Source organism: Oncorhynchus nerka, linkage group LG2 (assembly GCF_034236695.1).
Source record: "Oncorhynchus nerka isolate Pitt River linkage group LG2, Oner_Uvic_2.0, whole genome shotgun sequence".
NCBI classification, from domain to species: domain Eukaryota; kingdom Metazoa; phylum Chordata; class Actinopteri; order Salmoniformes; family Salmonidae; genus Oncorhynchus; species Oncorhynchus nerka.
In genome coordinates, this window is record NC_088397.1 from 38,261,785 (window position 1) to 38,285,914 (window position 24,130).

At 41.3% G+C, this 24,130-nt stretch overlaps 1 protein-coding gene across 1 annotated transcript in view; it reads left to right on the forward strand.

The window, feature by feature from the left end:
* LOC135572904 (receptor-type tyrosine-protein phosphatase T-like) overlaps positions 1-24,130 on the forward strand; it is a 201,277-nt gene that overhangs the window by 147,957 nt on the left and 29,190 nt on the right. Inside the window, exons 9-10 of the mRNA XM_065021620.1 lie at positions 2,583-2,879; positions 17,031-17,140. Of these exons, the coding sequence (XP_064877692.1) occupies positions 2,583-2,879; positions 17,031-17,140 (407 nt within the window). The remainder of the gene's footprint in view (positions 1-2,582; positions 2,880-17,030; positions 17,141-24,130) is intronic.

Below are 24,130 nucleotides of genomic sequence, written 5' to 3' on the forward strand. Positions count from 1 at the left end.
TTACATCATTTCCCATCAATTCCCATTATTAAAGTGGCTGGAGTTGAGTCAGTGTGTTGGCAGCAGCCACTCAATGTTAGTGGTGGCTGTTTAACAGTCTGATGGCCTTGAGATAGAAGCTGTTTTTCAGTCTCTCGGTCCCAGCTTTGATGCACCTGTACTGACCTCGCCTTCTGGATGATAGCGGGGTGAACAGGCAGTGGCTCGGGTGGTTGCTGTCCTTGATGATCTTTATGGCCTTCCTGTGACATCGGGTGGTGTAGGTGTCCCGGAGGGCAGGTAGTTTGCCCCCGGTGATGCGTTGTGCAGACCTCACTACCCTCTGGAGAGCCTTACGGTTGTGGGTGGAGCAGTTGCCGTACCAGGCGGTGATACAGCCCGACAGGATGCTCTCGATTGTGCATCTGTAGAAGTTTGTGAGTGCTTTTGGTGACAAGCCAAATTTCTTCAGCCTCCTGAGGTTGAAGAGGCGCTGCTGCGCCTTCTTCACGATGCTGTCTGTGTGGGTGGACCAATTCAGTTTGTCTGTGATGTGTACGCCGAGGAACTTAAAACTTACTACCCTCTTCACTACTGTTCCATCGATGTGGATAGGGGGGTGTTCCCTCTGCTGTTTCCTGAAGTCCACAATCATCTCCTTAATTTTGTTTATGTTGAGTGTGAGGTTATTTTCCTGACACCACACTCCGAGGGCCCTCACCTCCTCCCTGTAGGCCGTCTCGTCGTTGTTGGTAATCAAGCCTACCACTGTTGTGTCGTCCGCAAACTTGATGATTGAGTTGGAGGCGTGCGTGGCCACGCAGTCGTGGGTGAACAGGGAGTACAGGAGAGGGCTCAGAACGCACCCTTGTGGAACGTGAGAATGACTAACACAGTGAGAATGACTAACACAATCAATGGGGCTCCCCTGCAGGTCAGGGCCCCTGGGTAAATTTGATTTCTTTCTTCAAATTGGTTAGACTAGAGCTGGTTAGACTAGCTACCAATCTAAAAATTGTTAACTGACATGGCTAATTGAGTGACTTTCAGTGACTGACAACAAGAGAAAAACTGCTAATGCACAACCAAATGTCAAAATTGGTTACTCTCAAAAGTAAGTTGAGACCCCGATATATGCCTGGGGCCGGCCCTGCTCTATCAGTTCCAGAAATTGGGCTATAGCCCATTGTAAATCTACTGTGAGGCCTTGTTGTGCATGTCTTGCATGCATAAGTCTATTTCAAGGACTTTGTTAGCACGAGAAAGCCGTCTAGTACTGTGTTTTGTATTTTGAGTTCTGTGCATTATGTAATGCATGAAAAAGTAAATCTACCGGTAGTTATTTTGATCGCTGTCTTAGTTTACCACAACTGCAATGCATGGAGCCTGCTGGTCTCCTTTCTTCAGACTCCATCAAAAAGTAAGTAACATTGTATTGGATCACAAAACAATAAGCTGTTGCATAGTTTATGCATAGTTGCTTCTTTGGATGATGCTATTGATAAGATTCAAGGGGTTTTTAACCCATAAGAGTCTAAGCCCTGTCTAAGCCGGGGCGTGTCTACTAAGCTATATGGAAATGTTTTAAGGTCATACCAAGGATCATTTTGCTATTTGATTTTGAATTTTAAGACCCCTTGAAGTATCCAAAAAAGAAAAAGTGTATAATATTTGATTAACTTTTTGGGGGGCCTTACTGCTATTAGACCATACACATTGAATATAGTAGTCCCCCATTTTTTGAAGGAAGTTTGTTCTGAAGTGTCTATCCTATATCTGAGTGACATAAGAAAGATCAGGAAGCATTTGCGAAATCACGTATCTCTAGCTTAAACTGACAGATGTTTATTTATTTATTATGCTGATTAGATTTCCGCAGGAGCGCTGACATCGATTTTAATAGTTTTTAAACAACCACTTCAAAAGGTTCAAGTGCTCAGCAGCCAAATGCCATTTGTTTGTGCACTTAGCTTTGGCTTGTCCAGATTAAACGACCAGATTTCATCTTGTAAAATTAGACAAAGCCTTTAAATATCAACTCCCACCCAGACGCACTGAAACAGAACACAAATGGAAAGGCAGACTCGTCTCCCACCATCTTATGTGATTTAGCGATTGTTATTAGCCAATCTAAGGGAATTAGATTGACCTTGAGGCTAAAGAGCTTTGTCATGCTTTCAGGCATGATGTACAGTATCGACTTCACCATGATACTCGCAACATATGGAAGATTCTGCTGTGATAGCCCAACGATCACCCATGTGGGGGTTAGTGGTTAGTGGAGATTTACGGAAGGCAGACAACTTGAACAAAGTGTATGATATATTGTGTCTGTTTCTGATCATCACTGCTAAATAACTAACTCTATAATACATCAACAGCAGTTCAAGTTTTTTTCTTCATGTGACTCAATGCTGCCCAACATCGGCTCATCATGTGAAATCCATGTGTCAAGTCTTGAACTTCCTGTTCAATCAGTTACAGGATCCCAAGAATACTAAGACAAATACTAATACCATTACTAAGGCAGTTCTTCTTTGTTTGCCAATGGTTGGATTCACAAACTCTAACCCCTGTTCCTCTCTTTCGCCTTCTCCCTTCAGACCCAGTCAACGGGCCTCAGAATGTCAATGTGGTGGACATCCGGGCCCGCCAGCTCACCCTGCAGTGGGAGACGTTTGGCTATGCCGTGACGCGCTGCCACAGCTACAACCTGACCGTGCAGTACCAGTACGTGTTCAACCAGCAGGAGTTTGCGGCCGAGGAACTGATCCAGACGTCGTCCCACTACACCCTGCGGGGTCTGAGGCCCTTTGTCACCGTTCGCCTTCGCCTGGTCCTTGCCAATCCTGAGGGCAGCAAGGAGAGCGAGGAGATTGTCAAGCAGACGGAGGAGGATGGTGAGTGTCAGTGTTTCTGTCTTTAGAGTGGTATTGTCCTGGTTCCACTGTCTTGTCCTGTTCCTAGTTCAAATACATGCATGGGGTGTACTGTAGACATGCTGCCTGTACACATAGGGATGGAAATTACACTAGTCTGCTAGCCCAAGGCTAGTACTTTTTTGACCAAGCTAGTTGAACATGTGCCAAACTAGCCCGCCAGGCCACTGAAATTGTATCATATGTCATAGATTGTTGACCCAAATGTTACCTGGGCTAATATTATAAATGGAGGTCTACTAGCCTGGCTAGCCAGCACCCAAATTCCATCCCTGCACATGCCAAAAATATGGCACTTTTCATTTCAGTAAACTGTCATCCTGTTCTGAGCAAGGCCAAAATGTCAAAATACATGTTTTTGATTTTTAAAACTAGGCTAGATCATGAGATGGCTTAAAAATAGCTGCCATATTAATGTTGTTCAATCCATTTACATGTATTCAAGCAGACAATGTTTTGCAGTAAAGGCACTAGCTTGATAGAACTGCATGCTAATGGAAATATAGTAAGACCTCAATTGTTCCACTAATTAATACCACAATTATGATTGGTTACACTTGTAATAACTGTATAATGAGCGCTGATTATAGCACTGTTATCCAACTATTAAAAATCCAATATGACCACAGCATGTATTAATGAGCACAAATGAATACATTGTATGTGTATGACTGGATGTAATGTATAAACTACAACTCAGCAGACCTTGCTATTTTCAATGCACTATGATGTCCTCATTCCATAAAGACTTTGGTATCTTTTCATTTATCATTGAGGGCGCATTATGTTTTTTAATCAAAACAGCCCCAACCTCCAACGGGGTCCCAAACTAGTTGAGAGTAGCAACACTGTGTTCATTGTTTTTAGCTAATAATATTTCATCTCTGGGTTGTAATTTTTGTTCTTAGCGGTGCTAATTGCACTTCTATGGAAATTACTGAAGTTTTATAGAGCTATGCACCGTCTCACAAATATGATTTCAATTTTAAAAGGCCCAATGTAGCCGTTTTTATCTCAATATCAAATCATTTCTGGGTAACAATTAAGTACCTTACTGTAATTATTTCCAATCGAAATGTTCAACAATTTACAAAAATAGCTTCTCAAGCAAGTATTTTGCTAGGACTGTCTGTAAGTCTCAAGCAAGTATTTTGCTAGGACTGTCTGTAAGTGGTCTGAGTGGGGAGGGGGAAACTGAATACTAGCTGTTACTGGCAGAGATGGTTTAGAACTCTTTCTTATTGGTCTATAAACATATTTACTGCCTGCTGATGTCACCATGCATTCCAAAACTCCATCCCACCAAAACAGGCTGATATTTCAGGTGATCTTTTCAAACAGATCTTACACTAAAAGGGCATTATTCTAATTTCCACAATGTCACAGTATTATTCCAACCTCATAATGTGGAAATATATATACTGAACAAAAACATAAATAGAACAGGTAAAGTGTTTGTCCCATGTTTCAAGAGCTGAAATAAAATATCCCAGAAATTGTACATGTGCACAAAAAGCTTATTTCTCTCAAATTTAGAGCACACATTTGTTTACAAAATTTGTTAGAAAGCATTTTTTTTAAAGATAATCCATCCATCTGACAGGTGTGGCATATCAAGAAGCTGATTAAAAATTATTATCATTACACAGGTGCACCTTGTGCTGGGGGCAATAAAGGTCCACTCTAAAATATGCCGTTTTGTCACACAACACAATGCCACAGATGTCCCAATTTGATGTAGCGTGCAATTGGCATGCTGAGAGCAGGAATGTCCACCAGAGCTATTGGCAGAGAATTTAACGTTCATTGCTCTACCATAAACCGCCTCCAACGGAGTTTTAGAGAATTTGACAGTATGTCCAACTGGCCTCACAACCGCAGACCATATGTAACCATGCCAGCCCAGGACCTCCACATTTGGTTCTTCATCTGAGGGGGTGCTGAGGTGTATTAAAGCCTTTTTTTGCAGGGAAAAACTAATTCTGATTGGCTGGATGGGGCGGGGAGGACCACCCATGGCTGCACCCTTGCCCAGTTATGTGACATCCATAGATTAAGGCCTAATAAATGTCAAATTTCTATTGACTGATTTCCTTATGTGAACTGTAACTCAGTCAAATCTTTTACATTGTTGCATGTTGCGTTTATATTTTTGTTCATTATATAAAACACAGGAAAATCCCGTTCGACTGTACTGGGCCTTTTAAAAGGTTCCTCTTTCCCGTCGCTGATGAAACTGAAGTACACTACATGCACAAAAGTATGTGGGCACACCTTCAAATTTGTGGATTATGCTATTTCAGAAACACCCGCAGATGAGAATGGAGCCGGAGGGGATGGCTACCGTTCTATGGGCTCCTAACCAATTGTACTATTTTTTTCACATTGTTTGTAACTTATTTTGTGCATAATGTTGATGCTACCGTCTCTTTTGGCCCGAAAAGAGCTTCTGGATATCAGAACAGCGATTACTCACCTCAAACTGGATGAAGATATAATAATATAATATTATAAGGATATAATATTGCTCCCAGACAAGGCCCAAATTCCCATCATTCGCATGAATAAAAGAAGGAAATACAGGGGGCGCAGGTCGGGGTGCTTTGTGAAAATTTGTCGGCGAGTGTGTAACCGGCCTCTACCCTCCGTTCTATTGGCCAAAGTGCAAATCACTGGAGAATAAACTGGTTGTTGAGCTCCGTTCGAGCTAAACAGTTGGCTGGGTTTTCTGTGCAACGGCAGGACAAAACAGCTACGTCTGGTAAGACGAGGGTTGGGAGTCTGTGTCTATTTGTCAATAAAAGCTGGTGCGCAATGTCTGATATTAAGGTAGTCTTGAGGTATTGCCACCACAAACGAACGCTGGCTCTAAGACCGCACTCAACAAACTGTATAAGGCCATAAGCAAACAAGAAAATGTTCATCCAGAAGTGGTACTCCTAGTGCCCGGAGACTTTATTGCAGGCAAACTTAAATCCATTTTACCTCATTTCTACCAGCATGTCAGATGGGAATAAAACTCTAGACCACCTTTACTCCACACACAGATATATCTACAAGATCTCCCTCGCCCTCCATTTGGCAAATCTGACCGTAATTATATCGTACTGATTCCTGCTTACAAGCAAAAACTAAAGCAGAAAATACCAGTGACTCGTTCAATACAGTGGTCAGATAAGGCGGATGCTACCCTACAGGACTGTTTTGCTAGCACAGACTGAAATATGTTCCGGGATTCATCCAATGGCATTAATGTACATGTACATATCCCAACCAGAAGCCATGGATTACAGTTAACATCCGTACCGAGCTAAAGCTACCACTTTCAAGGAGCAGGACACTAATCCGTAAATGTATAAGAAATCTCGCTATGCCCTCAGATGAACCATCAAACAAACAGGCAAAGTATCAATACAGGATTCAAATGGAATCCTACTACATCGGCTCTGACTCTTGTTGGATGTGACAGGGCTTCCAAACTATTACAGACTACAAAGGGAAACCCAGCCACGAGCTGCCCAGTGACACGAGCCTACCAGATGATCTAAAGGCATTTTATGCTCGCTTTGAGGCAATCAACAATGAAACATACATGAGAGCACCAGCTGTTCCGGACCACTGTGTGATCACGGTCTCCGTAACCGATGTGAGCAAGACCTTTAACCTCTCTGGGACGCTAGCATCCCACCTGACCAAAAGCCAGGGAAAATGCAGAGAGCCAAATTCAAATAAATTATTATAAATAAACATCAAACTTTCATTAAATCACACATGCAAGATAGCAAATTAAAGCTTCACTTGTTGTGAATCCAGCCAAAATGTCAGATTTCAAAAAGGCTTTTCGGCGAAAGCAAACGATGCTATTATCTGAGAATAGCACCTCCGTAAACAAAGAGAAAACATATTTCAACCCTGCAGAAATGCAGAAATAAAAATATAATTAATGCCTTACCTTTGATGAGCTTCTTTTGTTGGCACTCTAATATGTCCCATAAACATCACAAATGGTGCTTTTGTTCAATTAATTCCGTCGATATATATCCGAAATGTCCATTTATTTGGCGCGTTTGATCCAGAAAAACACCGGTTCCAACTTGCTCAACGTGACTACAAAATATCTCAAAATTTTCCTGTAAACTTTGCCAAAACATTTCAAACTACTTTTGTAATATAACTTTAGGTATTTTTTTACGTAAATAATCGATAAAACTGAAACAAGCTTTCTGGTCACGCGCCTCTATCTAACAGTACACTTCAAGTGACCCTCGTTCAAGATGGCCGTACTTCTTCATTACACAAAGAATAACCTGAACCAATTTCTAAAGACTGATATCCAGTGGAAGCGATAGGAACTGCAAGAAGGTTCCTTAGAAATCTGGATTCCCAATGAAAACCCATTGAAAAGAGTGACCTCAAATACAAAAATCTGAATGGTTTGTCCTCGGGGTTTGGCCTGCTAAATAAGTTATGTTATACTCACAGACATATTTCAAACAGTTTTAGAAACTGCAGAGTGGTTTCTATCCAAATCTACTAATAATATGCATATTTTATCTTCTGGGGATGATTAGCAGGCAGTTGAATTTGGGCATGCATTTCATCTGGACGTGAAAATACTGCCCCCTGTCACCAAGAAGTTAAACAGGTCAACATTCACAAGGCCGCAGGGCAGATGGATTACCAGGACGTGTACCCAGATCATGCTTGGACCAACGGTCAAGTGTCTTCACTGACATTTTCAACCTCTCCCTGACTGAGTCTGTAATACCTACATGTTTCAAGCAGACCACCATAGTCTCTGTGTCCAAAGAATGACTACCTCCCTAATTGACTACCGCCCCATAGCACTCATGTCGGTAGCCATGAAGGTGTGTGGTCCCTATTCACCCACAACTGCGTGGCCAAGCATGGCTCCAATACCATCATTAAGTTTTCTAATGACACAACGATGGTAGATCTGATCAACGACAATGATAAGGACGTGAGCAAGACAAAGCATATGATCATGTACTACAGGTAAATTGGGGTGGCAGGGTAGCCTAGTGGTTAGAGCGTTGGACTAGTAACCGGAAGGTTGCTCCAGTTTCAACTGACCTGAGCCCTAGGACCGTGCCCCAGGACTACCTGACATGATGACTCCCTGCTGTCCCCAGTCCACCTGACTGTGCTGCTGCTCCAGTTTCAACTGTTCTGCCTTATTATTATTCGACCATGCTGGTCATTTATGAACATTTGAACATCTTGGCCATGTTCTGTTATAATCTCTACCCGGCACAGCCAGAAGAGGACTGGCCACCCCACATAGCCTGGTTCCTCTCTAGGTTTCTTCCTAGGTTTTGGCCTTTCTAGGGAGTTTTTCCTAGCCACCATGCTTTTACACCTGCATTGCTTGCTGTTTGGGGTTTTAGGCTAGGTTTCTGTACAGCACTTTGAGATATCAGCTGGTGTACGAAGGGCTATATAAATAAATTTGATTTGATTTGATTTGAAGGTTGCAAGTTCAAACCCCCGAGCTGACAAGGTACATATCTGTCGTTCTGCCCCTGAACAGGCAGTTAACCTACTGTTCCTAGGCCATCATTGAAAATAAGAATTTGTTCTTAACTGACTTGCCTGGTTAAATAAAGGTTAAAAAAATATATTTAAAAAAAATAGGGTCGAACACAGCCCCATTCACATCGACGGGGCTGTAGTGGAGCGGGTGGAAAGTTTCAAGTTCCTTGGTATCCATATCACTGTCATGATGTTGTTAATGTGATGACATGCTATTTATTAAATAATTAACTATGTTTATACGTGATTAAATGAATCCTGTAACCATTAACTCAGTAACCTGGTGCACCATGGGAAAGTTTGTTAATGAGTTACCGTTTCCCAAATTCACTCAAATAATATCAGAATCAATTTCATAGCAATTTCATAATTCATTCATTTCCTCATCAGTCTCATTCTGAATGTCGCATAATTCGTAAATCTGCACTACCCGTGTCTCACTAATCATTCCGTGCCACACAAAATGAGTTGATTATTTATTTACTAACAAGCTAAATGACAACATAAGATGCACATACACAAACCTTCTCGGTTATTGGTTAGAACTTAATACAATGGCAACAGGTCCCTAGCGGACCAACACAATATGACACATGTTACACAAGATGGAGATTTACAGAGAGAGAGAGAGAAAGTACAATAGAAAAATTCAACACTTGGATACATTTGTAAACTATAGTTTCAGCCCTAACACCTTGCCCCGAACTGCCGCTCTTATGGCTAAAAAGTGTAATGCATGTATTTACGTGTTGAAGGTCTCCGTTGGGTATCTTTTTGTGGGCTGAGTTCTGCTTAGTGGGAAATATTTGGCAGACGCCTTGTTCTTTCGTCTTCAGGTGTAAGTCTCTGATTGCCCACACGATGTCACAATGTCCTTTCGCTTAGTTGTATGTTTCCTTGCACTCGTTCTGTGAGTGAGCTTCTGAGTAGGCTAATCAGCCATGTCGACGAACCCAGCATGGGTATGAGGGCCGTGTAGACAATCGATGACTTGAAAAGATATGCCAGAGGGTCCTGTTTAAATTCACCTTCCTAGATACAGTACTGAGAAGAACTACTCAACCATGAACCTCATTGTTTTGGGGTCGAGACTAATTGTGGACCTTTGCTGCAGCTCGCGGTCCTCTAGTCAAGTATGTAAATTCTTAACTCACATGTTTTATACCCCAGAGTAGAAAGGGTGTGTCCGTCTTTATGACATACTCTCTGGATTCCGTGGGGCGAAGCTAGTCACAAGGCAATGTATTAGAATTAACTATGATCTCTTATGGACAACTAAAATCACATTCTTATCATCACCAAAACATTATTTTTCATCTGGATATTCTCTAAATCAAAATCAAATCAAATGTATTTATATAGCCCTTCTGACATCAGCTGATATCTCAAAGTAATGTACAGAAACCCAGCCTAAAACCCCAAACAGCAAGCAATGCAGGTGTAGAACCACAGTGGCTAGGAAAAACACCCCAGAAAGGCCGAAACCTAGAGAGGAAACAGCCTGTGAGGGGTGGCCAGTCCTCTTCTGGCTGTGCCGGGCGGGTGGAGATTATAACAGAACATGGCCAAGATGTTGCAATGATCATAAATGACCAGCATGATCAAATAATAGTAATCACAGTGGTCGTTGAGGGTGCAACAGGTCAGCACGGCCAGGTGGACTGGGGACAGCAAGGAGTCATCATGCCAGGCAAGGAGTCATCATCCTGAGGCATGGTCCTACACAACATAAAGTATGTAAACATCACATACCCATTATGAAAACTCCTAAAGTTACATTTTTTTCATTATAACATCCTCATTTAACTTTAATTCATAAAATAGACATTAATTGTCATATTCCATCCATCATTGTTACCACCATTTTGGCTGATGAAATATATTGTCGCAAAGTCCATTTATTTGATGTTTTGTAGTTTTTGGCTGTAAACTCTTCCTAAGGCACACAGACATTCCGATCCCTCACATTAGAGAACAGAATGGACTTGGGATGCTGCCTTATAATTTACAATGGGCGTGAGGTGATAAACCCCCCATCAATCACTCTATACCTCTCCCCCTCTGCGGGAGGGAGAGATATCTCTGTTGAACTGTGATCCACTGTAACCTGATCCTCACAGGCCAGTCATGACAGTACCAACAAACTACCATGGCCCAAACACACCAAGAAAGTTATGAAGAGGGCACAACCACGCCTTTTCCCCCTCAGGAGACTGAAAATATCTTATCCTCAAAATGTTCTACAGCTGCACCATCTAGAGCATCCTGACCAGTTGCATCACCTCCTGGTATGGCAACTGCTCGACATCCTCCCGTAAAGCGCTTCAGAGTGTACAGCCCAGTACATCACTGGGGCCAGATGTGGAGGTCCTGAGCTGGCTTGCTTACACGTGGTCTGCGGTTGTGAGGCCGGTTAGACATACTGCCAAATTCTCTAAGACAACGTTAGAGGCGGCTTATGTAAGATAAATTAACATTTCATTATCTGCCAACAGCTCTGGTGGACTTTCCTGCGGTCAGAATGCCAATGGCACACTCCTTCAAAACTTGAGAAATATGTGGTATTGTGTTGTGTGACAAAACTGCACATTTTAGAGTCCTTTTATTGTCCCCAGCACAAGATGTAATGATCATGCCACACCTGTCAGGTGGATGGATTATCTTGGCAAATGAAAAATGCTCACTAACAAGGATGTAAACAAGTGTGTGCTCACCTTTTGAGAAAAATACACATTTTGTGTGTATGGAACATTTCTGGGATCTTTTATTTCAGCTCATGAAACATGGGACCAACACTTTACATGTTATGTTTATATTTTTGTTCAGCTTATGTTTTGAGGTTACGTATAGCTTGTTAGCACTTAGAGCACACCGATTGGTGTCAACCTTGTAAGGCGTTAATTTCACTTTTTATCAGGCATTAAAACAGGAAGAAATTAATTGTAGATGGATCTTGTATATTTCAGAGACCCTAGAGGGTATAATATCGAATTAAAGTTTGCATTCAATCATACCCTGATCTGAAAAAACTATATTTTGCTGGGGTGGACAAGCAATAATGTTAAATTGGATTTAGTTTAACTAAAATACCGCAAATGGGATTTTAAGATTAGATGGAGATTACTATTTTTGTTATTTTGTTCCAGGGCTTGTTTTTCACTTTATGTTTGTTGTTAACAAAATTTGTCATTTTATGCTTACATTGTGTGTAATCAAAATGTTAAGATTAATTTCTTGATGTGTTTGACCTTGGTTGCCTATTGTTTACAGTAACGCAGGGTTAGCTACCAAGTGTAAATTGGAATGCTATTTATGTCCATTGTAGCAAGTCTACAAACAGAAATCAACAATACCTCTGAAAAAAGCATTTGTTTCATAGTTATTTTTTAAGATTGAAATAAAAGCTCTCTCTCTAAAGTAAGATAAATCGCCAGTAAAATAATTGTTTAATAATCATGACTGTTTTAAAACTACTCAAGGACATAATTTATTTTCTAATAATATATTATTTAACCATCCAGTTAACTGAATTGAATGAAATCATTTGACTATGTCAAATGTGGAACAACATATATTGAGAGCTCTCCTCCCTCTTCTGTTTTTGAATAATTAGAGCTAACAAAGATTTCTAACATGTAAAAATGTCTCTTTGGTGGAATCACCATGGTTATTTGGTTGTGTGTTGGGTTGGGATGCTGACTGGACATGACAAATATCTTTCAGCCAAGTACATTCGATGTATCGTTGACAACACAATACTAAACCCTGGCGTCGCTGCTGTCTAATCTGGTTATAAATGGAACATTACTAAACAAACTAGTAAGCACTCTATTGCATGAATAATCCTATATTGATCTAAGACTAGGATCAACGATAAATGCCTTGATCATTGTCGACAACAATAAACCAAAAAAACATTACAGTAAAATACATTTGGCTAAGTGTACATGTGTGATCTAAAGTAAATGGAAACAATTCGCATGAACTGGGTGACTCAAATCTTACCACTAAACTCCCAAATCTAATATGCTTCTTGTTAGCAGGGAGTTTAAGATAATGAGATTCACTGTTCTTTCTACCTTAAAGCTTGGCAATGTGCAAAAATAGTCCAGTTCCCCTTCCTCTATCCCTCCATCTGCCCTGTTGAGGGAGCTAATGCCAACACTGTTCAAGACCAGCTGTAACATCTGCTTCCAACTCACACTCTCAAACACGTAGATCCCATGAACGCAGCTCACTTTCCAGCTCACACTCTCAAACACGTAGATCCCATGAACGCAGCTCACTTTCCAGCTCACACTCTCAAACACACAGATCCCCTGAACGCAGCTCACTCTCCAGATCCCAATAACCTGAATTCTGATCACCTGTTCACACACCTGTATGTCATTATCACACACTATTTAGTTCACTTCTTTGCACACTTTGTGAGGTATTGTTGGTTCTGTGACACACCTTTCAGCGCAGTTATCTACCTATTGCCTGATCGTTACTAGCCTTTTCCCTGCCTGTACTGTTGCCTTTATGGACTACCGGTGTATGACCTTCTGCCTGCCCCTGGACCCAGCTACCTGCCTCCTCTGGTGGTCCTTTACAATTAAACAGCTGCTGCGCCCTGCACTTGAAACCAGCTTTCTATTTCCCATCGTGTACATTACACCAGCCACATTCTTCTCGTCTGCCATGCCAATTATTAAGGTAGTGTGAAGTTGGACTAAATGGCCTTTTAACAAAGGTATTATCAGGACTTTCGTCCAGTCATCAGACTGCATAAATTAATATCAAATCAAAGAGTCAGGGTTGAGCACTGAGGATGTTTCCCTTGACCTCAGCTGCTCATTCCATTAGTCCTGGGGTTAAGCCACCAGCGCTGTCTTCCCACTTCCCCCATTTAGATGAGTTAATGCTTGAAAAGTAATTGTAACATTGTTTATATCAAAACAAATGTATTTATCACATACAAGTGTCCAGCAGATGTTATTGCGGATGTAGTGAAATGCTTGTGCTTCTAGCTCCGAAAGTGCAGTAATATCTAAGAAGTGATATCTAACAGTTTCACAACATATACCTAAAATACATGTAAATCTAAGTAAGGAATGCATTAAGAATATACATATTTAGTACCGTTCAAAAATGTGGGGTCACTTAGAAATGTCCTTGTTTTCCATGAAAACATACATGAAATGAGTTGCAAAATTAATAGGAAATATAGTCAAGACATTGGCAAGGTTAGGAATAATGATATTTAATTTAAATAATAATTGTATCCTTCAAACCATGCTTTAGTCAAAGAATCCTCAGTTTGCAGCAATTACAGCCTTGTTGTCGACCTTTGGCATTCTAGTTGTCATTTTGTTTAGGTAATCAAAGATTTCATCCCATGTTTGCTGAAACACCTCCCACAAGTTGTATTGGCTTGATGGGCACTTCTTACGTACCATACGGTCAAGCTGCTCCCACAACAGCTCAATAGGGTTGAGATGACTGTGCTGGCCACCCAATTATAGACAGAATACCAGCTGACTGCTTCTTCCCTAAATAGTTCTTGCATAGTTTGGAGCTGTGCTTTTGATCATTGTCCTGTTGAAGGAGGAAATTGTCTCCAATTAAGTGCTGTCCACAGAGTATGGCATGGCGTTGCAAAATGGAGTGATAGCCTTCCTTCTTCAAGATCCCCTTTACCCTGTACAAATCACTTTACCACCACCAAAGCACTCCCAGACCATCATATTGCCTCCAACATGCTTGACAGATGGCGTCAAGCACTCCTCCAGCATATTTTTTTTTCTGCGTCTCACAAATGTTCTTCTTGTGATCCGAACACCTGAAAATGTGATATGTCTGTCCATAACACTTTTTTCCAATCTTCCTCTGTCCAGTGTCTGTGTTCTTTTACCAATCTTAATATTTTCTTTTTGGCTTTTTCTTTGCAACTCTGCCTAGAAGACCAGCATCCCGGAGTCGCCTCTTCACTGTTGACATTGAGACTGGTGTTTTGCGGGTACTATTTAATGAAGCTGCCAGTTGAGGACTTGTGAGGCGTCTGTTTCTCAAACTAGACACTCTAATGTACTTGTCCTCTTGCTCAGTTGTGCACCGGGGCCTCCCACTCCTTTTTCTATTCTGGTTAGAGCCTGTTTGCTCTGTTCTGTGAAGGGAGTAGTACACAGCATTGTATGAGATCTTCAATTTCTTGGCAGTTTTTCGCATTGAATAGCCTTCATTTCTCAAAACAAGAATAGACTGACATGTTTCAGAAGAAAGTTATTTGTTTCTGGCCATTTTGAGCCTGTAATCGAACCCACAAAATGTTGATGCTCCAGATACTCAACTGGTCTAAAGAAGGACAGTTTTATTGCTTCTTTAATCAGCACAACACATCAGCCCATTGCAAATGGGTTCTCTAATGATCAGTTAGCCTTTTAAAATGATAAACTTGTATTTAGCTAACACAACGTGCCATTGGAACACAGGAGTGATGGTTGCTGATAATGGGCCTCTGTACGCCTATGTAGATATTCCATAAAAAATCTGCCATTTCCAGCTACAAAAGTAGTTTACAACATTAACAATGTCTACACTGTATTTCTGATCAATTTGATGTAATTTTAATGGGGAAAAAAATGCTTTTTTCTTTCAAAAACAAGTGACCCCAAACTTTTGAACGGTTGTGTATTGCAGAGCGGCATTGAACTTAGATAGTGGCATGGTATAGAGTACATTTTACACATATGAGATGATTAATGCAAGATACGGATACATTATTAAAGTGGCTGGTGTTTCATTTAAATTTGACCAAGATACCGTAGAAGTGTGGGAGTGCAGTTCCAGTGATTGCTAATCTATGTCTGTATCCATTTCTAAAAGTGGCCAGTGACTCCTAATCTATGTCTGTAAGCAGCCGCCTCTGATGTGCTAATGATGGCTGTTTAGCAGTTTGATGGCCTTGAGCTAGAAGCTGTTTTTCAGTCTCTCGGTCCCAGCTTTGATGAACATGTACTGACCTCGCCTTCTGGATGATAGTGGGGTGAACAGGAAGTAGCTCGGATGGTTGATGTCCTTGATGATCTTTTTGGCCTTCCTATGGAATCGGTGCTGTAGGTTTCCAGGGGGGCGGGAAGTTTGCCCCAAGTATTGCGTTGGGCAGACCGCACCACCCTCTGGAAAGCATTGCGGTTGTGGGCAGCGGTGCAGTTGCCGTACCAGGCGGTGACACAGCTTGACAGGATGCTCTCAATTGTGTTTCCTACCTTCACCACCTGGGTGCGACCCGTTGGGAAGTCCAGGGCCCAATTGCACAGGGCGGGGTTCAGACCCAGGGCCCCAAGCTTAATGATGAGCTTGGAGGATACTATGGTGTTGAATGCTGAGCTATAGGCATTGAACAGCATTCTTACATAGGTATGCCTCTTGTATGCAGTTGGATGGCGATTGCATAATCTGTCGATCTATTGGAGCGTTAGGCAAATTGAAGTGGGTCTAGGGTGGCAGGTAAGGTGGAGGTGATATGATCCTTGACTAGTCTCTCAAAACACTTCATGATGACCGAGGTGAGTGCTATGTGGCGATAGTCATTTAGTTCGGTTACCTTTGCTTTCCTAGGTCAAATCAAAGTTTATTTGTCACGTGCGCTGAATACAACAGGTGTAGACCTTACAGTGAAATGCTTACGAACAGGTACAGGGACAATGGTGGCCATCTTGAAGCATGTGGGGACAACAGACTGGGATAGGGAGAGATTGAATATATCTGTGATCACACCAGCCAGCTGGTCTGTGCATGCTCTGAGAATGCGGCTAGGAATACCATCTGGGCCGGCAGCCTTTTGAGGGTTAACACGCTATAATGTCTTAATCATGTCGGCCACGGAAAAGGAGAGCCCTCAGTCCTTGATATCGGGCTGCGTTGGTGGCACTGTATTATCTTCAAAGCGAGCGAAGAAGGTGTTCAGTCTGTCTGGAAGCAAGACGTCGGTGTCTGCGACGTGGCTGCTTTTCCTTTTATATTCAGTGATTGTCTGTAGACCCTGAGCCATTGAACTGGGACTCAACTTTGTCCCTATACTGATGTTTAGCCTGCTTGATTGCTTTGCAGAGGGAATAAATACACTTAGTATTCTTCCATATTCCCAGTCTTCTTGTCCTGGTTAAATGTGGTGGTTCGCGCTTTCAATATGGCACGAATGCTCCCATCTATCCACGGTTTCTGGTCGGGGTAGGTTTTAATAGTCACAGTGGGTACAACATCTCCTGTGCACTTCCTGATAAACTCATTCACTGTATCGGTATATGTGTCGATATATTTATAATATGTACAGTTATCATAAGTTTGATTGAGAAGGAACAAAGTGTTTTGTTTTGATGATTTTGAGTGGGCCGTTGTGTGCTGTAATGTCTGAGATACAACGTTGTTGAATGGTTCAATTGTTCTCAATCAGACCGTGGCATTGTGAAACTGTACTGCCTAATCAATGTGTGTGTGTGTTCTTTAGTGCTCAAACCTGCTTGCCTGCTTTGCTTGAACATGCCGTCACTCCTTTGTGTCTTTACATTTCTCCAGTTCCCGGCTCTGTTCCAATGGAGTCCACCCAGACCGGACCATACGAGGAGAAGATCTTCATGCAGTGGAAGGCACCTAACGAGACCAATGGTGTCATCACGCTATACGAGGTGAGTGACATCAACACAGTCACCTGTGTTATCATGGCAGCTGCTAACAGAGTTATTTTCTCACTTCCTCAGCACACACACATTGTGACTCACCACCTGGATTCGGTCTTATGTAGCAACATTTGAAAAGTTTTTTTTTTACATAGGATAAAATGAACGACTCAGAGCTACAAAATGGTACATCAGACACTGCATTTGAGAATGGGAAATGGGAAAGTAAATCTGCTTTGAAAGTTGATCAACTTGTAAACTCAGTTTTGAGAATATGGTCTTTGAATGTTTTGGTATCTAGTGAAGAGCTCTTCTTTGTCTACACCCATTCAGCATCGTTCACACCCTCTTATGCTTTAGCCCTGCCCTCGGGGCGCACACCTGACGCTCTGGCCGATGATTTGTTTACCTCTGGATAACATGAAAACAGCCTAACCAGCTCTGTTGGCAAAAATTTCAGTACTCTTTTTTGTAGACGTTTACTGATACTGGCCATATTCAATGGGTGTTGTACACACGTCATGTAACATTAGCTAACCAGCTAATGTTAGCTAGTTAAACAACAATGAACAAACTGCCAATGATGCCACAGTGCTGGGAGCTAACCAACCAGATTCAATGTCAGCTAGCTAACATTAGGCTCTAATTAGAATTGCAAACTCTGTTCTGGGTCCTGGAATACGAATAATAACGTCAGCTAGGGAGCCAGCAAGCTAACATTAGCTAGCTAGCTAACAGTACACTTTAGCTTGAAATGAAATGCCTTTCTGTCAAAATAGAAATGTGTAATATCTGAAAATGTAACTAGCTATCTTACCTGTATAGATTATCATGTATGATGGACGCATGTCCCTGTCAGGAATGCCATGCCACGGTTGCTCCATCTCTTTAGCTATCATACTCTAATTCCACTGATTTCAAAACTTGATCCTGCAGAAAGTGGACATCAACACTTTTGGAGCTCCACTACACAATACATAAAAAAGCCACGTTCAACAGGATTACCAACAGACTGACGAGCTGAAATAGACAGAAGCCTTCGACAGTTGTTCCTCCTTTAAAATTTGCACGGTGCGACTTAAAGGTACCCAGCGTCACGGCTTCATTGCTCCAGACCACCACGAGGGGGAGTTAGAGCACTCATTATGCATTTGGGTCCCAAGGTTTTTATATGACCAATCATATCGAGTGGTTCCAATGCCTTGTGGCGTTCTTCAACAAAGATGGCTGACAAAACATTACGGTGGAACCAGATGTAAGATGTTACAGTTGTTGTATCAACTTCAAGTCTGAATGGCATTAATGAAGCCTATGAATTGAGTAGAATATAATAACTTTATTGTGCCAAGGATGCAAGTCCTATATACATTTTACAGATCCCATTAGTTTTATCTTGTTATTCTATTAGTTGCAAGAATTTGTATAGTAATTTAAATTGAAAAACTTGAAGCTTTGAATCCGGCGTTGTTTTGCGTATCAATTCATAAACCATGTGCCATGTAATGGGTACATCAAAAATCTCTAAAGAACTATTTTGCAATTTATATGGCACAGCTGTCAGTTTGTTGGTCCTTAAATGAAATTGGTATGTTTTTATTTATCACACTTTTCTTTAAGCATTTATGTTCTTTAATACAGGGCCGACATACAAGTTCCTTACTTTTTTCGCCTTCTACTTGCCTCTTCCATTTATATGGTAATGCTGCAATTAAATGGTTGTAATTTTGGGTAGAGCATTTCCACATGTCTGTGTTAGCTGCATGTGTGACAACTCCACCAGTCCTATTTATGATATCATTCACTAAAATTATACATTTTTTATTAATTTCTTTCTGGTGTGAAAAGTGCAAATCAATCCCAGAACAACAGCAAAGAACCTTGTGAAGATGCTGGAGGAATCACGTGCAAAAGTTTCTATATCCACAGTAAAACGAGTCCTGTATTGGCATAACCTGAAAGGCCGTTCAGCAAGGAAGAAGCCACTGCTCCAAAACCGCCATTAGAAAAGCCAGAATACAGTTTGCAACTGCACACGTGGACAAAGATCGTACTTTTTGAAGAAATGTCATCTGGTCTGATGAAACAAAAATAGAACTGTTTGGCCATAATGACCATTGTTGTGTTTGAAGGAAAAAGGGGGAGGCTTTCAAGCCAAAGAACGCCATCCCAACAGTGAATCACGGGGGTGGCAGCATCATGTTGTGGGGGTGCTTTTCTGCCAGTGGTACTGGTGCACTTCACAAAATAGATGTCTTCATGAGGAAGGACAATTATGTGGATATATTGAAGCAACATCTCAAGCCATCAGTCAGGAAGTAAATGGGTCTTCCAAATGGACAATGACCCCAAGCATACTTCCAAAGCTGTGGCAAAATGGCTTAAGGACAACAACGTCAACGTATTGGAGTGGCCATCACAAATCCCTGACCTCATTCCAATAGAAAATGTGTGGGCGGAACTGAAAAAGCGTGTGCTAGCAAGGAGGCCTACAAACCTGATTCAGTTACATCAGCTCTGTCAGGCAGAATTGGCCAAAATTCACCCAACTTATTGTGGGAAACTTGTGGAAGGCCCAAAACGTTTGACCCAAGTTAAATAATTTAAAGGCAAAGCTACAAAATACTAATTGAGTGTATGTACCCCTCTGACCCACTGGGAATACGGTGAAAGAAATAAAAGCTGAAATAAATCATTTTCTCTACTATTATTCTGACATTTTACATTCTTAAAATAAAGTGGTGATCCTAACTGACCTAAGACAGGGAATTTTTACTAGGATTAAATGCCAGGAATTGTGAAAAACTGACTTTAAATGTATTTGGCTGTGTGTACAGTGGGGCAAAAAAGTATTAATCAGCCACCAATTGTGCAAGTTCTCCCACTTAAAAAGACGAGAGAGGCCTGTAATTTTCATCATAGGTACACTTCAACCTATGACAGACAAAATAAGAAAAAAAATCACATTGTAGGATTTTTAATTTATTTATTTGCAAATTATGGTGGAAAATAAGTATTTGGTCACCTACAAACAAGCAAGATTTCTGGCTCTCACAGACCTGTAACTTCTTCTTTAAGAGGCTCCTCTGTCCTCCACTCGTTACCTGTATTAATGGCACCTGTTTGAACTTGTTATCAGTATAAAACACACCTGTCCACAACCTCAAACAGTCACGCTCCAAACTCCACTATGGCCAAGACCAAAGAGCTGTCAAAGACACCAGAAACAAAATTGTAGACCTGCACCAGGCTGGGAAGACTGAATCTGCAATAGGTCAGCAACTTGGTTTGAAGAAATCAACTGTGGGAGCAATTATTAGGAAATGGAAGACATACAAGACCACTGATAATCTCCCTCGATCTGGGGCTCCACGCAAGATCTCACCCCGTGGGGTCAAAATTATCACAAGAACGGTGTGCAAAAATCCCAGAACCACACGGGGGGACCTAGTGAATGACCTGCAGAGAGCTGGGACCAAAGTAACATAGCCTACCATCAGTAACACACTACGCCGCCAGGGACTCAAATCCTGCAATGCCAGACGTGTCCCCCTGCTTAAGCCAGTACATGTCCAGGCCCGTCTGAAGTTTGCTAGAGAGCATTTGGATGATCCAGAAGAAGATTGGGAGAATGTCATATGGTCAGATGAACCAAAATATAACTATTTGGTAAAAACTCAACTCGTCGTGTTTGGAGGACAAAGAATGCTGAGTTGCATCCAAAGAACACCATACCTACTGTGAAGCATGGGGGTGGAAACATCATGCTTTGGGACTGTTTTTCTGCAAAGGGACCAGGATGACTGTATCGTGAGATTTTGAGTGAAAACCTCCTTCCATCAGCAAGGGCATTGAAGATGAAACGTGGCTGTGTCTTTCAGCATGACAATGATCCCAAACACACTGAGTGTGAATGAGTGGCTTCGTAAAAACCATTTCAAGGTCCTGGAGTGGCCTAGCCAGTCTCCAGATCTCAACCCCATAGAAAATTTTGGGAGGGAGTTGAAAGTCTGTGTTGCCCAGTAACAGCCCCAAAACATCACTGCTCTAGAGGAGATCTGCATGGCAGAATGAGCCAAAATACCAACAACAGTGTGTGAAAACCTTGTGAAGACTTACAGAAAACGTTTGACCTCTGTCATTGCCAACAAAGGGTATATAACAAAGTACTGAGATAAACTTTTATTTATTGACCAAATACTTATTTTCCACCATAATTTGCAAATAAATTCATTAAAAATCCTACGATGTGATTTTACAGATTTTTTCTCTCATTTTGTCTGTCATAGTTGAAGTGTACCTATGATGAAAATTACAGGCCTCTCTCATCTTTTTAAGTGGGAGAACTTGCACAATTGGTTGCTGACTAAATAGTTTTTTGCCCCACTGTATGTAAATTTACAACTTCAACTGTTTGTATTACAATTATACACTTCAACAGTGTTTACCACTCCTGCTCCTGGGACATCAATGATTACACATTATAACTATGCAATAGACTAGAAACATGGTTGATTTGATAAGAATTCATATATACAGAAAAAAGAACGATGCATATCTAACTCCCTTCATCTGCATTAATCTGTGGACACAGGATAGTATTTCAATGAGATACTTAATTTTAACCAGTGGAGGAAGTGAAATGCTTTATTGAAAGAAGTTCATTATCCAGGTGTTATAAATACATAAATGCATTATAATTATGATAATTGTAATATTATAAATACAAGTACAATCTGTACTTCAGTGCACATACGGTGTGCATTATAAAACAAGGAAGAAAGACGAGGTGGGGAGAGACGTGTAGAAGACAGAAAGGGAAAGAGGTGAGTACAGTGGCAGACAGCATATGAATCATGAATTACAGTGCTACCCTAATATTCTCTCAGTTCATCACAATTGAGGTTTCTCCTAACTAGCCTTGGGCCCCCAGTTGGCCTGAAGGTTATCTTAAGAGTGGGCGAGGTGGCGATGATGGGACTAGCTTCCTCTCTCACTTCAAAACATACCTGCAGACGAGAGACAGATGGATAGAGAGAGATTATGAATAACCTTTGACTGTGTCCGAATAAAAAAAACAGTCATTATAATCATCAGGAGGTCAAATGTAAAACTGACCTTGGATCATTACCTCTGGGACTACTACATCTCTGTCTGTATTTCAATGCAAAGCATCTCTTAATAATACTTCCTAATAATTAATATTTAATAATACTACATCTCACATCTGATCACGCTGTGCCCTCTGTGTCAGCCAGATCAGATGGGGGAGGGGTTCACCAAAACAGCTGATATAACCTAGAGGATTTAGGGAGAAGGGGGAGAAGGGGGAGAGGGATGAAGTGATGGAGAGAGACTGTTATTGTGTGTGTGTGGTCTCACTTGGTGTCCACACTATGTGGCTACAGAGTACTTTATGCTGAAAAACAGACACATGAGGACAAACAATAGAAGATACTGTATGTGACATTTTCGACCCCTTGGTCAGCTCGCTCTCTGAAAGTGAAGAAAACAGCTTATTTTTTATAGATATGAAAACAATAACGGAGATATGACCGTTCAATCTAAAGCAGCAGAGCTCGGTGTGAAAACCCACCTCCTATCACAGACCAGATTTGCCCTAATGACCAAGGGGTAGCTTGCTACTCAATGTAATAAAGTAATTACTTTTCAAATAAGTAAGCTACGCTGTCCTTACGAACCACATAGCATATCATTACAGGAGTATGTACCGGTTAGCTAGCTACCTAACGTTAGTAGTTATACATCAAACTTGACAGTATATTAACTATAGGCTATCTAACTACCCAACGTTAATTGACTTGATTATTCTCATCATTCTTAGCTTAGCTAAATGGTATAGTTATTGTGCTTTCTCAATGGACATTCAGGTGCTTCGTAAATTTGTTCTAGCTAGCTACAGGCTTAAAAACGGCTTAAGAATGTTGGCTAAACTGGAACACTAGTGCGAGACCATAGCAAATTAATGGAATCGAACGTTCGCAGAGCCTGTTTTGACGGGACTGATGCTCCATGAAAAAGGTATCCCTTTTTATTTATCTGTTCATCGGACAAAACTGAAAAAAACAACTTGTGTAGAAAGTAAACATCCGCACCTCGATGGTGTCAACTGTGCTTAGGTCTGCGTAATGAAAAACTAGGGAACAAATAAAAACTCCTGACTATTTCTGGTCTAGTGATCGATGACAAATAAGTTTGTTGCCCAGACTTACATAATTACAAAATATTAAAATGGTGCCCGTGTAACAGTCTTGCTTCCATCCGTCTCCTCTTTTCCTCTACCTAGGCTCGAACCAGGGACCCTCTGCACACATAGACATCGTTACACATCGCTCCACGAAAGCCCTTGCAGAGTAAGGGGAACAACTACTTCAAGGTCTCAGAGCGAGTGACGTCACCGATTGAAACGCTAATAGCGGGCACCCTGCTAACTAGCTAGCCATTTCACACTGGTTACACCAAACTTGAAAAACAATCTAAATATACATATTGTGAGGTATTTGGCGAAATAGACAGCCTATTTTTCCCCAATAGGAAACAATGGGAAAACCACAGAGTTCCAATATTATTTTTGTAAATGTTTTAACTATAAAACAACATGAGCAGATCTCATTGCCAACAATAGCGAAGCAGGCATTGTGACATTGAACAATAAGCTGGGAATAGAACATTCAGAAGGCGAGTGCTCAATAGGAACTGGCAGGGTGAAAAATGCACTAAAATAAGGCCAGTTATTTCAAAACAACGGCAAGCAGCTGGGAAATATGGTCATATTATGAAACTGGGCTCCACGGCGGATGCAATGAACTAGTTTTTATCAGAAAATAACATTGTTAAAAATGTAATGTGTCCAGCCTACTATCTACACGGATCTCGTCTGAGTGTACCAGAGCTCAGAATAATTACTTTACGAGCACTCAACACCCGTTGAATATGTCTGGTGTCAGTAAATGTTAGGAAAAAAACGTAATTAAATTGTTT